At 42.6% G+C, this 23,582-nt stretch overlaps 1 protein-coding gene across 1 annotated transcript in view; it reads right to left on the bottom strand.

Moving 5' to 3' along the window:
- sorcs2 (sortilin-related VPS10 domain containing receptor 2) overlaps positions 1-23,582 on the bottom strand; it is a 226,304-nt gene that overhangs the window by 24,799 nt on the left and 177,923 nt on the right. The window contains exons 5-6 of the mRNA XM_034557809.1: positions 14,150-14,223; positions 10,351-10,415 (exon numbers count right to left, since the gene is read on the bottom strand). Of these exons, the coding sequence (XP_034413700.1) occupies positions 10,351-10,415; positions 14,150-14,223 (139 nt within the window). The remainder of the gene's footprint in view (positions 1-10,350; positions 10,416-14,149; positions 14,224-23,582) is intronic.

Here is a 23,582-nt window from a genome sequence, read left to right as displayed (position 1 = left end):
CCCATCTTTCCTTGACCCTGTGATGTTTTCCACAGAGGTCAAGGAAAAGTAGTTAGGGTTAGACGTTAGGAGGTATTTCTTTGACTATTTGACCGCACCCATAGCTGAGCTCACCTCCATGTGTAGCACTGGTTCTGGAACCAAACTTAAAGAGGGGCTGGACTCTAACCTAACTTAAAGTCCTAAAAACAAAACGGAAAATCTAGTTCAGTCAGGAGCCCTATTACAAAACTAGAAAATATAAACTACCTCAGTCGGCCCACTAGCCGACTTACCAGTTTCAACTATAAACAACGCTCACCCTGGAGATAAGAGACTGACCTCCTTTCTCAGCATGTGCCACCAAATCAACTTCCCTGATTGTCCTCTACTTAACTCCCTGATGAAGAGATCAGCTTCAGGTGTTCCCAATGCTCTGATTGGGTGGAGGAATAGCAGATATTTCAGGAATGTATATACAAGTGTATTTTAATTAATTAGAATATCATCGAAAAGTTAATTTATTTCAGTAATTCAATACAAAAAGTGAAACTCATATAGTATAAAGATTAATTACACACAGGGTGATATATTTCAAGCATTTATCTATTGATGATTATGGCTTACAGCTAATAAAAACCCCAAATTCAATATCTCAGAACATTTGAATAGTGTGAATAAGTTCAGTATTGTAATCATCGAATTAACAAAAAAGCAACTGCAAAGGTTCCCTGAGCCTTTAAATGGTCTCCCAGTCTGGTTCAGTAGGCTACACAATCATGGGGAAGACTGCTGACCTGACATTTGTCCAGAAGACAATCCTTGATGCCCTACACAAGGAGTTGGCTGTTCACAAAGTTCTGTATCCAAGTATAGTAATGAATAGTTAAGTGAAAGGAAAATGTGTGGTAGAAAAAGGTGCACAAGCAACAGGGATAACTTCAGCTTTGTGAGGATTGTGAAGAAAAAAAACGTTCAAGAATTTGGGGGAGTGGTGCTTTAAGAGTCACCACATTCCCTGTCAAGCCTCTCCTGAACCAAAGACAATGTCAGAAGTGTCTTACCTGGGCTAAGAGAAAAAGGACTGAACTTTAGTAGTCCAAAGTTCTCTTTTCAGATGTACATTTTGCATTTAATTTGGAAATTAAGGTCCCAGAGTCTGGAGGAAGAGTGGAGCGGCACATAATCCAAGTTGCTTGAGGTCCAGTGTGAAGTTTCCACAGTCACTGATGATTTGGGGAGCCATGTCATCTGCTGGTGTTGTTCCACTGTCTTTTATCAAGTCCAAAGTCAGCGTAGCCAACTACCAGGACAATTTAGAGCACTTCATGCATCTCTCTGCTCACAAGCTTCATGAAGATATGGATTTCATTTTCCAGCAGGACTTGGCACCTGCCCACAATGCCAAAAGTATCAATACCTGGTTTCATGACCACGGTATCACTGTGCTTGATTGGCCAGCAAACTCGCCTGACTTAGAGAATCTATGGGGCATTGTCAAGAGGAAGATGAGACCCCAGACCCAACAATGCTGGCCGCCTGTAGACTGTCGGACACCGTAGTTTTCTCTGGCCCTCTCCCCAATCTGATCAATGATGACATGTATAGCCGCATGTCGTCATTCAACCGCTGGTTGTCCAGGCGGTGCCCAGCAAACAATGTGGGCTACATAGATAATTGGCAGACTTTCTGGGGAAAGCCTGATCTGATGAGTCGAGACGGCATTCATCCCACTTGGGATGGAGCGCGTCTCATTTCTGCAAAAATGGCCAAGTTGATTAGCGGACTTAATCCATGACCCAGAGTTCAGATCAGGAAGCAGAAGCAGAGTTGTAGTCTTCCACCCTTCTCTGCACTTCCATTCGAGCAGTTACCCACCCTTAACCCTATAGAGACTGTGTCTGTCCCACGGCCACTTAAATTAATTAAATCAAAAGTAACCAGAAAAGGAGTCATACAAAATAACCTCATACAGGTTAACATCACTATTTCAAAAGTGCAACAAAACAAGAGAATTAAATGTGGACTCCTAAATATTAGATCTCTGTCATCTAAAGCTGTATTAGTAAATGATTTAATATCAGACAATCACATTGATTACTGAAACCTGGCTGAGCAATGAAGAATATGTCAGCCTAAATGAATCAACTCCTCCAAGTCACATTAATACTCACATTCCTCGAGGCACCGGCCGAGGAGGTGGAGTAGCAGCCATCTTTGACTCAAGCCTATTAATGAATCCTAAACCTAAACTAAACTACAACTCATTTGAAAGCCTTGTTCTTAGTCTTCCACATCCAATCTGGAAAACATTACAGGCAATCCTATTTGTTATACTGTACCGGCCACCAGGTCCATATTCAGAATTTATATCTGTTATATGTGTTTATCAAGTTTTGTGCTTAAAACTGATAAGGTTATTATTGTAGGAGATTTTAATATTCATGTGAATATTGACAATGATTGCCTTAGTACTGCATTTATCTTATTGTTGGACTCGATTTGCTTCTGTCAGAGAGTACAGAAACCCACTCACTGCTTTGGCCACACCCTCGACCTTGTTCTTACATATAGCATTGACATTGAGCATTTGGAGGTCTTCCCACAGAACCCTCTTCTGTCAGACCATTACCTCATAACTTTTGAGTTTATACTTCCGGAGTATACACCGTTAGTCAAAAGTTTCTACACCAGATGTCTAACTCACAGTGCTGTAGCTAAATTTAAAGAAGCGATTCCTTCTGCATTTGATTCAATACCACGTCTCAATGTGACGGAGGACTCCTGTGCTAACTTTAGTCCGTCCCAGATTGATCATCTTGTCGATAGTGCTACAGGCCCACTGAGAATGACACTAGACTCGATAGCCCCACTGAAGAAAAAGACAGTGAGGCAAAGGAGGTTTGCTCCCTGGTATAACATATGGCGTTCCACCAATCTGGAAGAATCCCGCTTAGTTTGGCGAGACAGCCTTAAAACATAAAAAGGCTCTCCGTAATGCCAGAGGAGCCTATTACTCATCAGTAATAGAGAAAAATAAGAACAACCCCAGGGTTCTCTTTAGCACTGTAGCCAGGCTGACAGAGAGTCACAGCTCTGTGGAGCCGTGTATTCCTATAGACCTCAGTAGTAATGACTTCATGAACTTCTTCAATGAAAAGATTTTAACTATTAGAGGCAAGATTGATGATCTCTTGCCCTCAACTACTGCCGATCTGTCAAGAGGAGTGGCCTTGGAAACAGCTGTATGCCCTGGTGTATATTTGGATAGCTTTTCTCCCATTAACCTAGACCAATTGTCTTCAACGGTTTCTACTTCTAAACCGTCTACCTGTCTCTTAGACCCCATCCCAACGAGGCTGCTTAAAGACGTGTTGCCTTTAATTGGCACCTCTCTGCTGGATATTGTTAATGTGTCTTTGCTAACAGGGCATGTACCACATTCCTTCAAAGTAGCTGTAATTAAACCTCTCCTGAAAAAGCCCACTCTTAATCCAGAGGTGTTGGCTAACTACAGACCAATCTCTAACCTTCCCTTCCTCTCTAAGATCCTTGAGAAAGTAGTCGCAAATCAGTTGTGCGACTTCCTACATCAGAATAGTTTATTTGAGGAGTTTCAGTCAGGATTTAGAAAACACCACAGCACAGAGACAGCACTGGTGAAAATTACAAATGACCTCCTAATTGCATCAGATAAAGGACTCATCTCTGTACTGGTATTATTAGACCTTAGTGCTGCGTTCGACACCATTGATCATGACATCCTATTACAGAGACTGGATCAGTCGATTGGCATTTCAGGTAAATCCTATTTATCAGATCAATCTCAATTTGTATTTGTAAACGATGAAGCCTCAATAACCACCAACGTTAATCACGGAGTTCCACAAGGTTCTGTGCTTGGACCAATTTTATTTACCTTATATATATATGCTTCCTTTGGGCAATATTATCAGGAAACACTGCATTAACTTTCATTGCTATGCAGACGATACTCAATTATATCTATTGATCAAACCAGAGGAGACCAACCAGCTCGCTAAAATTCAAGAATGTCTTAAAGACATAAAAACATGGATGACCTGCAACTTCCTGATGTTAAACTCAGACAAAACTGAAGTTATTTTACTGGGCCCTGAACACCTCAGAGATCAATTATCTGGTGATGTGGTTTCTGTAGATGGCATTTCCCTGGCATCCAACACCACTGTAAAGAATCTAGGCGTTATCTTTGACCGAGACTTGTCCTTTAACTCCCATGTTAAGCAAATCTCAAGGCTTGCATTTTTTCATCTACGTAACATTTCAAAAATCAGGCACATCTTGTCTCAAAAAGATGCAGAAAAGCCGGTTCACGCGTTTGTTACTTCCAGATTAGATTACTGCAACTCCTTATTATCAGGCTGCTCTAATAAGTCTCTTAAATCCCTCCAGTTGATCCAGAATGCTGCAGCTCGTGTACTCACAAAAACTAAGAAAAGAGATCACATTACTCCTGTATTAGCTGCTCTGCACTGGCTCCCTGTAAAATCAAGAATCACACTTACAATTCTTCTCCTCACCTACAAAGCCTTGATTGGTGATGCACCATCATATCTTAAGGAGCTTGTAGTACCATATTGCCCCACTAGAGAGCTGCTCACTAAATGCGGGGCTACTTGTGGTTCCTAGAGTCCTAAAAAGTAGGATGGGAGCAAGAGCCTTCAGTTGTCAAGCTCTTCTTTTATGGAACCAGCTTCCACTTTCAGTCCGGGAGGCAGACACAGTCACCTCATTCAAGAATAGACTTAAGACTTTCCTGTTTGATAGTGCTTATAGTTAGGGCTGAATCAGGTTTGCCCTGGTCCAGCCCCTTGATATGCTGCTATAGGCTTATAGGCTTCTGGGGGATGTTTTAGGATAGACTGAGCACCTATCTCCTCTTCTTTCTCTCTCCTTATGGATGAATTTACATCTCTCCATTGCACCTTATAACTCTGCTTCCTCCCCGGAGTCTTTGTAACTTCACGTCTCATAGGGTCCATTGGATCTGGCGGTGTCTGATGCCTGGTGAGCCGGCCTCCCGCATTGGCCCTGCTGATGCGCCCCAATCTGTGGTGTATTCGCAGCTGCCTTAGGAGCTCGCTCCCAAGATACCATCTCACTAAAAAGAATGCCCTTTGACCTCTAGGAGGCAGAGTCCAGACAGGTATGGGTTAGAGGTTTGTCTCCAAATATTCTCCGCTTTCTGAGAAGATCGGCTTATAAGATACCGTTCCACATAGTTGCCTTTTGACCTGTTGGAGAGGGGTCTGTCCCTGTGCCCGAAGAGCACCTGTTAAGAGGCCTTTGTGTGACCTCGTCTCTTACTTCTTAATCTTTATATATGGTACACATTCCTGTGTCTGAAAAGTAAGTGTTTAGATTGGGGGTTCCGGAGTCACGTTAGGTATCTGCACGACGAAATGCCTATATAAACTGAGCTGCCGGGACTCTCAAGTCAGAACTTCCATCTGGCCGAGAAGCTTCTCCGAGTGATCTAGACGCTCGTCCTGACCTGTGATTCCTCTCTGTAATAAACTCTATTATAACGGAAAAGAACAGTGTCCGCGGAGATTCCTTCATCCTCATTCTTCAACATCACAGCCGTTCAAAAGATACAACAAATCCTTGGGAATTACGTTGTAAAACGTTAACTTTCAAAGAGTAATTTGGCATGTCACTTTTTGTTGCCGGAGTCAGTGTTCCTACTACAAGAGTTTTAGAGTTGTAAAAATGAACTGACGGCTGCATCAAGAGTATTTTTTCTCGGCATAACAAACGCACATCAGACCCACGGGACTGCACCGCCCTGCACGCTCATGTTACATATAGGGTTCTGCCTGCCAGCCTCCTGCCAGCTTCCTGCATTGAGCCCTTCTGTAACAATGAGTGGACCAAAGACAAGTCGACAGTGAGTGCCGAGTGTTTAATGATGCTAAATATTTTTTCACCAAAGTACGAGCAAAGGCTCTATGTCTTATTTATCAGCCGCAACTTTTCCGCCAAGCCAGCAAGCCTTTCTCTGAAGGGGAGTTTTTGAAAGAATGCATGGGAGAGACAGCAGGTCTCTTGTGTCCAGAGAGCAAAAACACATCCAAAAATGTAGTTTATCACGCATGACAGTGACTCTGCGTATAGAACTAATTGATGAAGACTTGGCCAGTGAGTTAAACAAAAAAGCTGAGTCATTTAAGTTATATTCGTTAGCACTGGATGAAAGTAACGACGTAAAAGACACCGCTCAGCCCTTGAATTTTATCAGAGGGATTAATGAAGAGTTTGAGATAACAGAGGAATTTTTGACCATTGAATCTCTAAAGGGGACAACACAAGGAGAGGACTTGTATGACAGGGTGTCATCGAGAGGCTACCTTGGTGTAAACTTGCCAATGTCACCACAGATGGATCGCCAAACTTAACTGGAAAAAACATTGGGCTGCTGAAAAGAATACAGGATAAGGTGAAAGAGGAAAACCCTGAGCTGGATGTAATTTTCCTACACTGCATAATCCATCAGGAAGCCCTGTGTAAATCCAGTCGTAAAACTCGTTAACTGAATACAAGAGAGGGGACTTCAGCATCATCAATTTATTAAAGTTCAAACTGATGCTGATCACCAGGACTTGCTGTATCACTCATGTCCGCTGGTTAAGCTTGGGAAAAGTATGTTGATGAGTGTGGGAGCTAAAAGGGGAGATAAACTCATTTTTGGAGTTAATCAGGAAAGCTGAGCGACGCAGATTGGCTTTGTGATTTCGCTTTTGCTGTGGACATACATGAATGAGCTAAACATGAAACTACAAGAGAAAGATCAATTTGTGCATGAAATGTACACAAATGTGTTGACTTTATTCTCAAGACAAATGTCAAATAAATCATTCGCTCATTTCCCCACACTAGCGACACTGAAAGAGGCCCCTCAACATGTGAAGAAATACAGCAAATCACTGGACGACCTGCACGGAAAATTCTGCCGTCGGTTCTCTGATTTTGCAAAGATTGACAAGTCACTTCAGCTGGTGTCATGTCCCCTGTCGCAAGACTATGAAACGACACTGCAGGAGTTGCAATTGGAACTCATTGATCATCAATGTGACTCCGTCTTAGAGAAGTCAGTCCGAGAGGACCCTATTGAAATTGCTAGGGGTATTATTAGGGTCCTCGTGATGACTGTCGTAGAGGAACCTATTGTTTTTTAATGGAGTTATTATTATTAAATGGTGACCATAAAATGACAATTTTGAATTTTTTCTCTCCATTTTCTCCTAAACGCTGCGTCTGATTCTTACGAAACTTTCTGTGGTTCATTATTGGTTCAATGTCATCAAAAGCTTGTTGATATCTCATTGCGTTCAGAGAATATGGACCAATGAACTTCTAAGGGGTGTGGCCTAAATATGTAAAGACACAACTTCCAAATCACTTGGCCTATCCTCACCAAATTGGTAGCCGTACCCTAATTTTTTCATAATATTTAAACATTAGGGGGCGCTGCAGTCAATCGCTCAATATCTGCATTTTTAGCCTTTTCTTTCAAGTTTTGGGGAGTTGTAAAATAGCGAACTCCTCCTAGAGATTAAACCCGATTCATTCCAAAGTCGGGCAGTATGGTCTTGAGACCGTAACAGTGAGGGGCGCAACGGCAAAGAAACACAATTCGCCATAACATTTTAAGTTGTTTTAACTCGGCCATACATTATGTAATCTGCTCCATATTTCTCATACGTCATGACATACTGACCCTGAATACATCCATATGATAATTTAAAATTTTAGTCATAAATTTTAGTCATAGCATGCTTCACTGTGAAGATTGTATGGATTCGTTGAAGGGCGGCGAGTTGGAGCATCGGCGAAGTTTGATCCTTCGCCGTGACCGAATAAACCAATGTAACATGCTCGAAACATAACTAAACTTAGCACACACATTTAAAGTCAAAGATGTAGTTATGATTTTAATGCTTCAGAATGGCAATATGGCTCGATAGCACCCCCTACAAATATTAATTTAAGCAGCCCCAGCGCTACGTTTCACCTACATTTATGAGACTTGGTAGTCATATGTAAAAAATGTAAACTGAAAAGAAAGTCTCTTGAGACCATGCTCTAAATGGTCCCGGTTGACTTGAAATTGTTCACACATGTCCATCTCCACCTGCTCTACAAAAAAGCTTCTCAGAACCCTAAGCTCCGCCTACTTAGATTTTCCGCCATTTTGAATTCTAAGAAAAACACATAATTGACCACTTTTCCTACACGCTTGGTCCGATTCATACCAAAACTTCTATTGATTATAATTGAAGCCAGATCACATACACAGACAATATTTCAACTGTTTTTTGATATCTCATTGTGGTAAGGATCTATGACCCAATGAACCTCTTAGTGTCTTGTTTTTCAATGCTCATAACTTCAACACTATTGGGACTAATCACTTGAAACTTGCAGCATATGTGCACATTGCATCCTTTAACATGCAAAAATCGTGTGCGATTTGAACACTAGGGGCGCTAAATAATTTGCCCAATTTGGCCGTTTTTGCTTGTTTGTCACTTTTCACCGTTATACTTTTCTCCCACAAAAATGATCCGATCGACTTCAATCTTGTTTCCAGGATGACCTGAAGGCCTTAAAGATGATTAGTTAGAAAAAGGTTGACTTTTCAACGCATTTCACTTGACGTTATGTGGACCCCAATAAACGTTCACTTTGTGTTTTGTTATGCTAAAGACTGTTGCTTTAACTGATCCAATTCTTCCAAAAATAATCATGCATGATTATTACGACCCGCCGGTGCCCCCGACTGGCGCAGATGAGAGCGGACTCATTCATCGCTGCTCGCAGTTTTAATTTTATATTGTTTCACACAAACACCCTCTATCCATCGGATACTGGCCTGTCTGTCAAATTTTAAAAGTCATTGTGGCCCCTGAGCCAAAACGTTTGCCCACCCCTGCTTTAGTGGGTGACACATTTACCAAACTTACTTTGATATGAATCTTTAACAAGTTGTTGTATATGCAGATGTGGCTGTGGTTTGAAAATTCAACCAACACTGATATGCAGCCTTCTCTTGGGGCATAAATGTCCTTAACAACTTCCATGGCAATCGGATTAGATCATGAGATATTGTGTGTGCGTGCAGTTGACACTTAAACCACAAGCGGGTGGCACAAGAAAAGCTATTGGCGGGTACAAAATAAAGGGTTTACCCTATCTTTAAGAAAATATAAATGTGCAGGTGAGGAGACGTTGGCCTGATATTGGACTTAAAATCAAAGGTCAGAATCTCACCAAAATGGGAGAGAGGCTGGATTATGATGTTGTACTGATGGAATTATTGCTGTGGAACAATCTACAACAGGTAAACATGAACAAATTAACATGAAGACATCTTAACATACAACTTTGACATTAGAGTTTCTCTAATTTTCAGTCCAACTATCTATGTTTGAGCACCAACCGTCAGCGACATAAACAGAGTACACCTACCGGAGTCTCGTGCTTACTTGAGGTCCGTCAAGAAGGGGCCATGTGTCTCTAAAGATGTGGGTACAACAGTCACCAACCACCCGTTGATAGGTTAGCCGGAATTTTCCTGATATTAGCCAGGCGCAGATTGGTGGTGGAATAGCGTTAGGTCCAAGTTGGGTGAGTTTAGCTTTCATCTAGGCTGTCCTATTTTGCAGCGCATTTTGTTAACCATGCTTTGTGTGTGTGTAATTATTTTTTAATCCTTTATTGATCCTCATGGGGAAATTCTTCTCATTTGACCCATCCTTAGTTATCAAGGAGCAGTGGGGCTGCAATGAAGCACCCGGGGATCAACTGGGGGTTCAGTGTCTTGCTCACGGACACTTCGACATGCAACTAGAGGGGAGAGCGGGGATAAATAAACTGGGTACCTTTGTGGTTACGGGACGACCACTCTCCCCCACTGAGCTACAGCCGACCCCGTGCTGTCATCACCATTTATATTTATTCAACTAATAGATTTTTTTTTAACTCATGCATTTTAATTAAAAAAGTACTAAATATTCTTCCAAGCCCCTGAGGTCCACACACACACAAAAAGTTGTTTTCCCCACAAATAATTTTTTTAAGCTGATGATGTAGAGGCTACTTTCTTTCCTTGTTGACATCTCGTGGTTGGGTGGTATTTGTATGACAAAGTTAATACTCTGATTGTTACACACTTTTACTTTGCCTTGGTGAGTAAATACACCAATTAAGGCAATTCTATTAAAATGAATACATTTTGGTCTGAAATCTATCTTGTGCGATTAGGCCCCTAACAGTATCATGAATTACCATATACATAGTACATGATCAGATGCAACATCACTCTACCTTCACTTGTGTCTTGCATTTCCATGTGCACCAAATCTGGGTCCACATCCACCTTTGATACTGACCTGGAAAACAGATGAGAATTACTCAATTTATCAAATGGCATTTCTAACCAGGGAAAATAATCAGAAATTAGATGTAAAACTGGGTGGTCCACCTTAAATGAGCGTGGACAAACAACTTTGGAGCTAACCCCCTCCACTTTAATCAGCAGGTGCCAAGCAACACACACTGCACTAATTAAACCATATAAACAGCAGAAGACCCTACACGTGAAGAAGAGGAGAGGTGTGTGCCTGTTGGGTATATTAGCAGCTCCGCAGAGGAGAGAAATTCGGATTTTTTTTTTTAGAAGACTGGACTTCTGATGTGCCCAGCCCCTAAGGCTGGGACAAGGCTCCCAGCTTTAGAGTCTGGATGACAGAGCCTCCACCTCTAGAGACTGGAAGAATTTTCTGCCATCAGAAGACTCGGATTTCACTCACTCTGAGTCTAGATAGGAAATCCACCAGCCTTTTTAGAAGACTCCTTTAATTTGAGAAGAATACAGCTTGACCAGGGGACAGCTTATGTATAAAACCCCTGAACACTGGGAACTTTTTGTATGTGACTTTCATTAACTTGAAATTGTGAATGCGATTGTTTTGAAAAAATAGAAAAACTTGGGCTTACCATTAGTAAGTGACTGAAATCAAACAACGTTTTCTGGTTCTTTAAAACAATTTAACCCTCTTCCCTTGCCTTATAATTTTAGAATGGGTAACATTTTGATTAGTAAGAATATCAGGTTGTTTTTTACCCTTTAGTTCTCTTTCACAAGGTCACATGGACAGGATAGTTTATCTTGTATCCTTGAATGTCCGTTGGATTGGGGGTGAACATTAGAGTACAGTACTCGACTGACGGAGGCCCCAAGCAGAGTGCAGAATTCCCTCCAGAAGATGAGGTGATCTGAGGACCTCGGTCATAGGCTACGTTGACTGGATCCCATGCAGGCGGAAGATGTGCAGGGAGATAAGTTCTGCCACCTCTTTAGCAGATGGGAGTTTGGGCAGAGGAAGAAAATGGGCCTGTCAGGATGGCAATGTGGCCCTCAGATGGTGGTAGCCCAGTTACAAAGTCCAGGGAGATGCAGACGATGAGGCACTGGCTGCAGAAGGCCGTCCGTAGCCTGGTGAGAAGGTTTGTGTTGATTGCAGACTGGGCAAGGCATTGATGAATTCCCTGGTGTTATTGTTGAGCGAGGTCAACCAGAAGCACTGCCGAAGAGCGTCCTTGGTCCTTTGGATGCCCAGGTGGCAGGTAAGTCTTGAGTGGGCCCACTGGAGGACATCAGACCGAAGAGCCTGAGGAACGAACAGGCGGTTAAGATGGGACCAGCTTTATCTTCGCATACTTAGTCTCCCAGGTGAGAACAGCGACTTAGCAGGAGTCAGGAAGGATGGAAGAGGAGTTAGAGGTAGGTTCATCCTCCCACTGGAACTGACGGTAAAGGGCATCAGGCTTGACATTGCGGGATCCGGGCAACCTGGCCGGGTCCCGCAATGTCCCGCGTAGAAATGAGTCTCTTGGCTGTGCGGATATACTCATGGTGCTTATGGTCGGTCCAAACAAGGAATGGAGTTTGGTCCCCTCCATCCAATGACGCTATTCATCCAGGGCCAGCTTCACTGCTAGAAGTTCCCGGTTGCCAATGTCATGGTATCTCCCGGCAGGGGAAAGCTGACAAGAGAAAAAGGCACAGGGATCAGCAGCAGAGCTTTGGGACAGGACGTCTGAGCCAACCACCTCCACCATAAATTGTCTGCCAGGTTCTGGGACTTGGATGGGTGCAGAGGTGAACATGGACTTAAGGTTCTGAAAGGCTTCCTCGGCTGCAGAAGTCCAAAGGAAGGTCATCTTGGCGGCCGGTAAGGGGAGTGAGTAGGGAAGCGACAGGCACAACATCTTCCACAGCACCAGGACTCCTGTCTCAGGCTCAGGTTGTAGAGGTGCTGCACGACATCAGACAGCCTTCAGGACCCTGGGGCTGATGCCATCAAGTCCTGCAGCTTTACCATGGCGGAGTCTCTCCAGCTGTCTTCTCACCTGGTCAGCCTTCACAGAGAGGGGGGAGGGTGGGAGAACCCTTTGTGCAGCTCACCAGGGGCGAGAGAGGAGGAGGTGTTTGGTGTGGAGGAGACAGATGAGGGCTGTTAACTAAACCTATTGAAGAAGGCGGCTGTGGGTCAGTGGTTAGCAGGTCCGTCTTTGGCGGTTCAATCCCTGCCCTAGTCGATGTGTCCTTGAGCAAGACACTTAACCCTGAATTGCTCCCTGAGCTGTGTCTACAGTGTATCATGTTATATGTAATGTAATGTAAAAATAACACATGAGGCTACGTATGGAAGTCCCTCTCAGTCTTAACCAGCGCGCCAAGCTTGTCCCTCTTACGATCACGGTGTTATCGAGGTAGATGAATACGTGCCGGTCCAACATGTCCCGGAGCACGTCAATCACTAGGGTCTGGAAGATGGCTGGTTGATTAAGCTAAAGGACATCATCAGGTACTCGTAATGTCCTTTAGGTGTGTTGAATGCCGTTTTCAACTCATCCCTATCTCTCATCCGGACAAGGGAAATATGGTGGCTCCTTGAAGTAACTCAAAGGCTGTCGTGATGAGTGGCAAGGGGTACCGGTTTTTCCCGGTAATCTCATTCAAGCCCCTGTAGTCAATGCAGGGTATGAGGGTCTTGGCCTTCTTCTTCTTGAAGAACAACTGAGCCCCTGCAGGAGACGATGAGGAAAGGATGAGACCTGGAGCCAGGGAGTTGTTAATGTAATTGTCCATCGCCTCTCTTTCAGGAGCAGACAGAGTGTAGAGGCATCTCTTATGTGAGAACGTAACAGGGTTGAGGTTGATGGCACAATCATAAAAACGGTGGGGAGGCAGAGACATGACCTTGGATTTGTTTAATACCTTCTTGAAGTCCAAGTATTCAGAGGGGTTCCCTCTCGTAAGAAGGAACCCCTTTGGTGCGGCATCTTGTTTCAAGTAGACTAGGTGTGAGGAGTGGCTCCAACCCTGAAAAGCCCCCGTAGTCCAGTTGATGTGGGTGTTGTCGACTTTGAGCCTGCAGACTTGACAAAACTGCCCACTACCCCCAACTCCCTTGGCCTGCTCGCCAGGAGGATCGAGTTGTGGAGATTACCCTACAATAACCCTCTCCAATTTGAACAACTTACTTGGTTATTTCATTTATCATTAATTTATATAATTACTACTACGTCATTTACATAGCTCAGCTGGAGATTGGTGCAGATGAAGGACTGGACTTAAGGGCATAAAACCTCCTTCTCCAACGCAAGGAACAGAGGAGGCTGGAACCTACATACATACTAGAAGGGTAAAAGGCTGGTGGCGGAGCTGGTCAGGGTGTTGTGAGCCTATTCCACCCACATCCTGGGACCAGGAAGATTCCGGGAGATCAAGCAGCGGAGGGCCGTTTCCACCTCCTAGTTCTTTATCTCTGTTTAGCCGTTGGATTGGGGGTGAAAACCAGAGGACAGACTGACGGAGGCCCCCAGCAGAGCGATGAATTCGCTCCAGAAGATGGAGGTGAACTGAGGACGACTGGGATCCCATGCAGGCGGAAGATGTGCAGGGAGATGAGTTCCTCCCTGCTTGCATTCAGCAGTAGGTGCTTCCTGCTGACCCACTTGTTACAGCTTTGTTCATGTATGTGTCAATGAAGAAGTAATAAACTGAGACACTCTGAACATTGAGCTGAGTCCTTAATCATCAAAAATGACAAATTACCAGAACACTTTGTCCTTGGTCACCCGCTCCTGAAGCAAAGTCCACTTGCGGCCCAGGTCTGTCGAAGCAAAGAGCTGGATACAACAAAAAACAGAGAAGACCACAATTAGGCAGAAAACACTCAAATTAAAAAGCCGAAGCTCAAGCCCAATTACTTGCTGTATCCTTCAAAATGGAGGATAACAGTTTACCATATAAAGCTACTATCATGATCCTGTTAAATAAGACTTAAATATTTTAGGAGCAGTGTATTTGCAGTAGTGTGTGTGTTACCTACAAACAAGGTATCCTTGATGTATGAATAGACCATTGGAAATGAGAAAGGTATTTCATCACACAAACGTTCTCCATTATACAAAAACACATACCTACAGTTTGAGAAACACTTTGTAAACCAGTGGTTCTTAAACATTTTCTGTCACTCCCCACTTTGGAAGAAGAGAAATGTTAATGAAATAAAATGTGCAATCACTTTGTTAGAACAATGCAAATACAGTTAGCTGCAATTAACCAGTGTTGCACTGAATATCGTTTCAAGGTAATAACAATAAATTGCAACCTGTGAAAAAACTAAAACGTTAAAATATTTGGCAATACAATTTTTTACTGAGTTTTACACTACATATCTTTTCAAAACAACAATATTGTGCAATCTCTGCAAAACAAAAACTAAATTATTGCAGATCAAGATCATTAGAGAGCCATCAATTTTTATCAGTATTAGTGGCTGCAATGAGCCTGCTTTCCACTACAAATCTGATATGGCCACTCTCAATTCATGCTCAATGTTGAGCTTAGATCTGTATTTTGTTTTGAGAGAGGCAATATCAGAAAAGCCGATCTCACAGAGGTAGGATCTGGCCAGGAATAGGTAATCACTTCCGGTAAGCGCTACAACAAGATGGACGTGTGGTGCTGAGCTCCTCAGAGTTGGTTATTCAATATACCCGGCAAGAAAATGAATAAAAAAACAAGAAAACACGGTTGTTACCGAAGTCGGCAATCAGGAAGACGGCGGTAGACACGATGCAGAATCAGCTGCAGGTGAAGAAGCAACCGTAGTTAACCAAAACGTGCTGCTGGAGGGCCTCGCACAACTGTCTAAGGAGCTGAGAGGATTCAAACAGGATGTGAAACGGGACCTTGGTGAATTTCGAACAGATGTCAAAAAAACTATAAAGGAAGACTTTAATAACTTTAAAGTTGAAGTCAAACGCGAGCTGCAGAGCCAACAATCAAGCATTGCCGAGGGACAAACCTGTATAGTAGACCTGGAATCAACTTGCCTGAGATAAAAGACACGCTACTAACTGTGGTGAAACAAAACTCGAGCATGCACAACAAACTTGTTGATCGGGAGAGCCATTCCAGGAGAAGTAATCTCCGTATTTACGGAGTCTAGAAGATAAAGAAGAAAGATCGGTCATTGAATTTGTAACCGAGCAGTTTAAAAACATTCTTACGCTTCCTGACGGCTTTGAATTCCAAATTCAGCGGGCTCACAGAGCCCCAATCTCGAAGCCAGCTACGACCGCAACCCCCAGATCGATAATAGTTAGCTTTCTACAGTTTAATGTTAAAGAACTAATACTTAAAGTGTGGCAGCAGAAGATTGAATTGAATGGCAAACGATTGATCTTCGACAACGATTACGCAACCGACATCATGGAAAGACGCAAAGCATACACACCGATCAAATCGGTTTTGAAGGAGAAAGGGATCCGGTACCAGACACCCTATACCAAGATGCGGGTGTACTGTGACGCCGGACTGAGGATCTACGAAAGCGCCGACGAAGCTGCAATAGACCTGAACAAACGTGGGATAAAGGTGTCAGAGACGGAGAGGGCGAACACCACGGCTGCGGTGGAGGAGAAGCTGAATGAGCTGTTGCCATGGAAATGTACCGTCGCCACTGACAGCGCAGCTCAGCGTACCAGAGAGAAACTCAGCGAGTTCAGACGGAGCCCACCGCCTTAAAACTATGGACTGAAATGAAGTAACAAGATAAGTAATAAATACTTGAACCGGGTTTGCTCTTTTCTCCGCCTAATACAAACTAAGCTGGGACAAAAGCTATGTCCCATAGAAACGGACAATAGGAGAGACTGAGCCATATTTTAGTTACTTATACTGCTAACAGCTAATTCCCAACCTGAAGACTGGAGGTTGAGATTGTTGTTGGAAAGACTTACGACTCAGTTAAATATAAATAGGAAACCGATGAAGAGCCAAATGTTGGACACTCCTAGTATAGGTGGAATATCGGTTTGTATGTATTTTTTCACCACTAGGGAGGGCCCCTACAGTAGAGAGGGACTATATCCCTCCTCCCACCAACAGGGAACCCAAGGGATGGCAAGTTGGACCCTTTTCTTCTGAAGTCACCTTGTTTTTTGTTCAATTAATGTTTTTTTGGTTCATGTTTTTTGTGTATGGATTGCAACTTAACCTTAGAAACACAAAATGATAGATAACAATATTCAGATACTATCGTTGAATGTAAACGGTTTGAATAACCCTGTTAAACGTCGAAAAATAATTACAAAATTAAGGAAGGATAAGGCACGGATTATATATCTACAGGAGACACTTGTCTAGGCAGTAACATGAGAAGCAAGCTATTTTCTAGTTTTCTGCTCGAAATATCATATCCAAACTAAAAAGGGTGTAGCTCTGCAACCACAAAGGCTACAGTGCATCTGGAAATTATTCACAACGCTTCACTTTTTCCACATTTTGTTATAGCCTTATTCCAAAATGGATTAAATTAATTATTTTTCTCAACATTCTACACACAACAACCCATAATGACAAAGTGAAAACTGTTTTTTGCAAATCTATTAAAAATAAAGAACCAAAACATAACATGTACGTAAGTATTCACAGCCTTTGCCATGACACTCACAATTTAGCTCAGGTGCATCCTGTTTCCACTGATCATCCTTGAAATGTTTCTACAACTTGATTGGAGTCCACTTGTGCCATAACTACACCTCCAGTAACTCCATAACTACACCTCCAGTAACTTCACCTTCTTCCCCCTTGTTTTCCTCTTTTATCCCTCTGTCTCCTAATCAAGTTCTTACCTTGGTAACCTCTGCCCGCCCAACCACCTGCCCCCTTGACCCCATCCCTTCTCACATTCTCCAGTCCATTGCTCCGGACCTTCTTCCCTTTCTCACCCATCTTATTAACACCTCCCTCTCAACCGGCTGTTTCCCTAACTCTCTGAAGGAGGCAAGAGTCAACCCTCTCCTGAAGAAACCCACTCTCGACCCATCTGAAGTCAACAACTACAGACCTGTCTCTCTCCTCCCCTTCCTTTCCAAAACTCTAGAGCGAGCTATCTTTAACCAAGTCTCCTCCTTTCTCCACTGTAACAACCTTCTAGACCCCCACCAGTCTGGATTCAAGACAGGCCACTCAACAGAGACTGCCCTCCTTGCTGTCTGAGCAGCTTCACACTGCTAGAGCAGCCTCTCTCTCCTCTGTCCTCATCCTTCTAGACCTTTCCGCTGCCTTTGACACAGTGAACCACCAGATCCTCATGTCCTCCCTCCAGGACCTGGGTATCTCAGGCACCGCACTCTCACTCTTCTCATCCTACCTCAACGATCGCTCTTACCGGGTAACCTGGAGAGGATCTGTGTCTGAGCCTTGTCCTCTGACTACTGGGGTCCCTCAGGGTTCAGTCCTTGGTCCTCTTCTCTTCTCTCTGTACACCAACTCTCTTGGCTCTTCTGTCATTCGCTCGCATGGCTTCACCTACCACAGCTATGCTGACGACACCCAACTGATCCTCTCGTTTCCCCAATCCGAAACACAGGTAGCAGCACGAATCTCTGCCTGTCTGACCGACATCTCTCAGTGGATGTCCGCTCACCACCTGAAAATTAACCCGGACAAGACTGAACTTCTCCTCCTTCCAGGAAAAGGCTCTCCCACCCACGACCTAACTATTAACTTCAACAACTCAGTGCTGGTTCTGACTCCGACTGCCAGGAACCTCGGAGTGACGCTCGACAGTCAACTCTCCCTGACTGCCAACATTACCGCATTAACACGCTCCTGTAGGTACATGCTGTACAACATCAGGAGAATACGACCCCTTCTCACTCAGAAGGCGGCACAGGTTCTGGTCCAGGCTCTGGTCATCTCACGGCTGGACTATTGCAACTCCCTCTTGGCAGGTCTACCTGCTAATGCCATTCGACCTCTACAGCTCATCCAGAATGCAGCTGCTCGACTGGTCTTCAACCTACCGAAATTTACCCATACTACTCCGCTCCTCCGCGACCTTCACTGGTTACCGGTGGCCGCCCGCATCCGCTTCAAAACATTGGTACTTGCGTACCGTGCTGCGAACAGAACGGGTCTGGTCTACATCCAGGACATGGTCAAACCATACACCCCAGCCCGTTCACTTCGCTCGGCTTCTGCCAATCTGCTTGTAGCTCCTTCACTTCAAGTTAAACACTCAACAAAATCATGACTGTTTGCTGTGCTGGCTCCTCATTGGTGGAACGAGCTCCCCATTGACATCAGGACAGCAGAAAGTCTCTACATCTTCCGTCGCAAACTAAAAACACATCTTTTTCGACTATACCTTGAATAGGTAGCACTTAAATGCCGTAGTAGCACTTAAATGTCCCTTACGGATAGCACTTTAGTAGCACTTACGGATAGTACTTTGTAGTTTAACTTTATTGAAGAAATTGTACTTGCTTGATTCTTGTTGTTCCGAGTTTGGACTCATGGTTTAATGCACTTATTGTAAGTCGCTTTGGATAAATGCGTCAGCTAAATGACATGTAATGTAAAAATTCATATATATATATATATATATATATATATTATATACACACACACACACACATACATATACCACAAAGGTACCACAGTGCATATCAGAGCATAAACCAAGCCATAAAGTCCAAGGAATTATCTGTAGACCTCCAAGACAGAATTGTATAGAGGCACAGATCTGGCGAAGGGTACAGAAAAATTTCTGCAGCATTGAAAGTCCCAATGAGCACAGTGGCCTCCATCATCTGGAAATGGAAGAAGTTTGGAACCACCAGGACTCTTCCTAGAGTTGGACGCCCAGCCAGACTGATTGATCGGGGGAGAAGAGCCTTAGTCAGGGAGGTGACCAAGAACCCGATGGTCACTCTGACTGAGGTCAAGTGTTGTTCTATGAAGAGAGAACCTTTGAGAAGGACCACCATCTCTGCAGCACTCCACAAATCAGGCCTGTTTGATAGAGTGGCCAGACGGAAGCCTCTCCTCAGTAAAAAGCACATGACAGCTCGTCTGGAGTTTGCAAAAAGGCACCTGAAGGACTCTCAGACCATGAGAAACAAAATTCTCTGGCCTTTGATTAAACAAAGATTGAACTCTTTCGCCTGAATGCCAAGCGTTATGTCTGGAGGAAACCAGGCACTGCTCATCACCTGGCCAATACCATCCCTACAGTGAAGCATGGTGGTGGCAGCATCATGCTGTGGGGATGTTTTTCAGCAGGAGGAACTGGGAGACTAGTCAGGTTTGAGGGAAAGATGAATGCAGCAAGGTACAGATACATCCTGGATGAAAACATGCTCCAGAGCACTCTGGACCTCAGACTGGGGTGACAGTTCATCTTCCAACAGGACAACGACCTGAAGCACACAGCCAAGATAACAAAGGAGTGGCTTCGGGACAACTCTGTGAATGTCCTTGAGTGGCCCAGCCAGAGCCCTGACTTGAACCCGATTGAACATCTCTGGAGAGATCTGAAAATGGCTGTGCACCGACGCTCCCCATCCAACCTGATGGAACTTGAGAGGTTCTGCAAAGAAGAATGGGAGAAACTGCCCAGAAATAGGTGTGCCAAGCTTGTGGAATCATACCCAAGAAGACTTGAGGCTGTAATTGCTGCCAAAGGTGCTTCAACAAAGTATTGAGCAAAGGCTGTGAATACTTATGTACAGGTTATGTTTTTGTTCTTTATTTTTAATAGATTTGCAAAAAACAGTTTTCACTTTATGGGTTGTTGTGTGTAGAATGTCGAGGAAAATAATGAATTTAATTCAATTTTGGAATAAGGCTGTAACACAACAAAATGTGGAAAAAGTGAAGCGCTGTGAATACTTTCCGGATGCACTGTATTTGAATACTGTTGGTGTTATAATAAAAGGCAATACATATGGGCTTCTGTTCAGATGTGTGTACACACACACACACACACACATATATATATATATATATATACATACATACATACATACATACATATATATATATATATATATATATATATATATATATATATATACATATATATATACATATATATATACATATATATATATACATATATGTATACATATATATATATATACATATATATACAGAAAGAAAAAAAAGCACTTTCAGGATGATTATCTCTTTGAAAGATGCACAGAAACAGCAAAGCACATCAGATATCCTAGCACAATATGTGACCAGTCTCTCTGCAAAGTTTGACTTTGAAAAAGTAAAGCAGAACAAAGTTAGAGGTTTTAGTACAGATAAATTAGGCGAAATGGGCAATTTGAATTTTCTCATGTACCAAACCATATATTTATATTACTTATGGTGTTCAATATATCCAAATATAGCAGTCTTTGTTGTGTAGAGTTGTAATGTTTTTTTATATATACACTTGCACATGCAAATAGGAAAGTCCATGTTTTAAAATTAATACATAAGAAAGATATGATAATCAATAAGGGGTATTATGAAGAATATTCTGAAGGAATGTGTTAGGAAAACATGGGAGAAAAGTCACTGTCACTGTATAAGTATATTACTGTATAAGTGTAATCACTGAATAAGTATTATTGTAACTGTATGCTGATTGTTTTATGGTTATCATAACTATAAAGATGACTCAGGTATGAATGGAATGTATTGATCCAAGGAGGCGTAGTCAAAGTAGTGGTCTCCCTAAGTGACCGGAAGATAGGCATTTATTTTGAAGCAGCCCATCTTACTGTTTAGGGCCAAAAGGGAAGAGATAAGGGAAGTAGCATCGTGGTTTATTGCTTAGAGAAGTCCGCCTCTTTGAAGGTATAATCATGCATACCTGATACTAACCAAGAAGAAGAAGCTTTATGCTCAGTGTATGGATTGTACTTAACCTTTCGGAACTCTGTAAGGCGTGGCATTTGTCCTCTCACGTGAAGGCGGTAGACAGTTAACTATTTTATTCATATACATTGTTATTATAGCCTGTGGACCCAACGACACGTGAGCGCGCCCAGCTGGGATATACATATATGCTTATGATCCTTATTCTTTTATTAAATACTTTATATTTTAAATTACTGGTCTCAGGACATCTTTCAAAGCGCGGGAAGCTCAGAATTTCGGTTGAACTTAACAGTTGATTAGAAAATAAGCAACACTTGATTCATGTTGCTGTGTTCTTTGGCTCATATCTCAGAGATGCTTTGGTGCAGAAGGATTTTGAAAAGATATTTAGAATATGTGTTAAATCCTTGTGCTTCTTGCCATCTGGCTTTTTCTGATGGCACCGAGCTACGGGTTTCTAGTTCCGGAAACGTGCTGAGTGGGCTGACTCCTGACAAAATGATGATTATGATATTTTCATAATTCTTTCAGTTGGTGTTTGAGTTGTGTGTAAATGGCTTACTGATTCTTGTAGCCCAAGTTCTCTTGTTTAATGTGATGTATAACATCAATATATTTGCTCATGTTTATTGTAAGGTTTTACACAGTCTAACTATGATCTGTAAATTGGGCGCCATGGGGCTTAAAAGGTTAAGAGGTTTGGTTACATCAATACATTTTACAGTTCACTTCACCAGGGTTGTAGAAGGGGTGTGACCATTCTTATATCCAACTCAGTGAAATTTGAATATATTAAAGAAACCAGCGATAAAGAAGGCAGATATATCATTGCTAAAGGAAAGTTGGAAAACGAAATAGTGACTGGTAAATGTGTACGCCCCACCTAACAGTGAAAAGTCCTTCTTTAAAACTCTATTTGATATAATTTTCCTTGAGACAGAGGGAATACTAATATGTGGAGGTGACTTTAACATTGTTAGGAATAGTAGTCTAGACACAACAAACTATAAGAAAACCGCTAATCATGTCACAAAAACAATTAATACCTAAAAAAATTAAAGAAATTAGAGACAACATAGATAAACTACTAAATACAGAGATAGAAAAAAAAAAAAAACTAGATTTCTTCGACAATCCTACTATGAGGTGGGACAAAAAGCAAATAAACTACTGGCAAAAAGACTGCAAAAACAACTGGCTGAAAGGACAATCCATAAGACAAGGGATACAGCTACAAATCAAATAGCCTATGAACCCAAGGAGATTGAAAATATTTTCAGGAACTATTATTTAAATCTGTATAGCCAACCTCCATCTGCTGAAAAGGAACAAATTAGATCTTTTTTAGAGACACTGGACCTACCAGTAATTGGGAAAGACCAGAATGACCTCTCGATTACCCATTACAAAATTAGAAATAGAGAAAGCTATGGGTAGATTGAAAACCAATAAATCCCCAGGCACTGATGGTTTACCAGCGAAGTGGTACAACACGTTTAGTGAACTACTCCTACCAATACTTGAGCCCTCATTTAACTATACACTTGCCCATGGGGAATTCCCACCATCTTGGAAAGAGACTGTACTAACAGTGATTCCCAAGGGAAAGAACAGTGATACCTGTTCTGGTTACAGACCCATATCAATACTTAATATAGACTATAAATTATATACCTCAATTATTGCAAAAAGATATGAGCATTACATGAAGGATATTATAGATGAACAGGTCTTCCCACAGAACCCTCTTCTGTCAGACCATTACCTCAAGTTTTGAGTTTATACTCCCGGAGTGTACACCGTTAGTCAAAAGTTTCTACACCAGATGTCTAACTCACAGTGCTGTAGCTAAATTTAAAGAAGCGATTCCTTCTGCATTTGATTCAATAGCACGTCTCAATGTGACGGAGGACTCCTGTGCCAACTTTAGTCCGTCCCAGATTGATCATCTTGTCGATAGTGCTATAGGCTCACTGAGAATGACACTAGACTCGATAGCCCCACTGAAGAAACGGCTGTATACCCTGGTGTATATTTGGATAGCTTTTCTCCCATTAACCTAGACCAACCTCAACGGTTTCTACTTCTAAACCGTCTACCTGTCTCTTGGACCCCATCCCAACAAGGCTGCTTAAAGACATGTTGCCTTTAATTGGCACCTCTCTGCTGGATATTGTTAATGTGTCTTTGCTAACAGGCCATGTACCACATTCCTTCAAAGTAGCTGTAATTAAACCTCTCCTGAAGAAGCCCACTCTTAATCCAGAGGTGTTGGCTAACTACAGACCGATCTCTAACCTTTCCTTCCTCTCTA

This window comes from Cyclopterus lumpus, chromosome 18 (genome assembly GCF_009769545.1).
Source record: "Cyclopterus lumpus isolate fCycLum1 chromosome 18, fCycLum1.pri, whole genome shotgun sequence".
In the NCBI taxonomy this organism is placed as follows: domain Eukaryota; kingdom Metazoa; phylum Chordata; class Actinopteri; order Perciformes; family Cyclopteridae; genus Cyclopterus; species Cyclopterus lumpus.
This window is presented reverse-complemented; position numbering and strand designations above follow the sequence as displayed.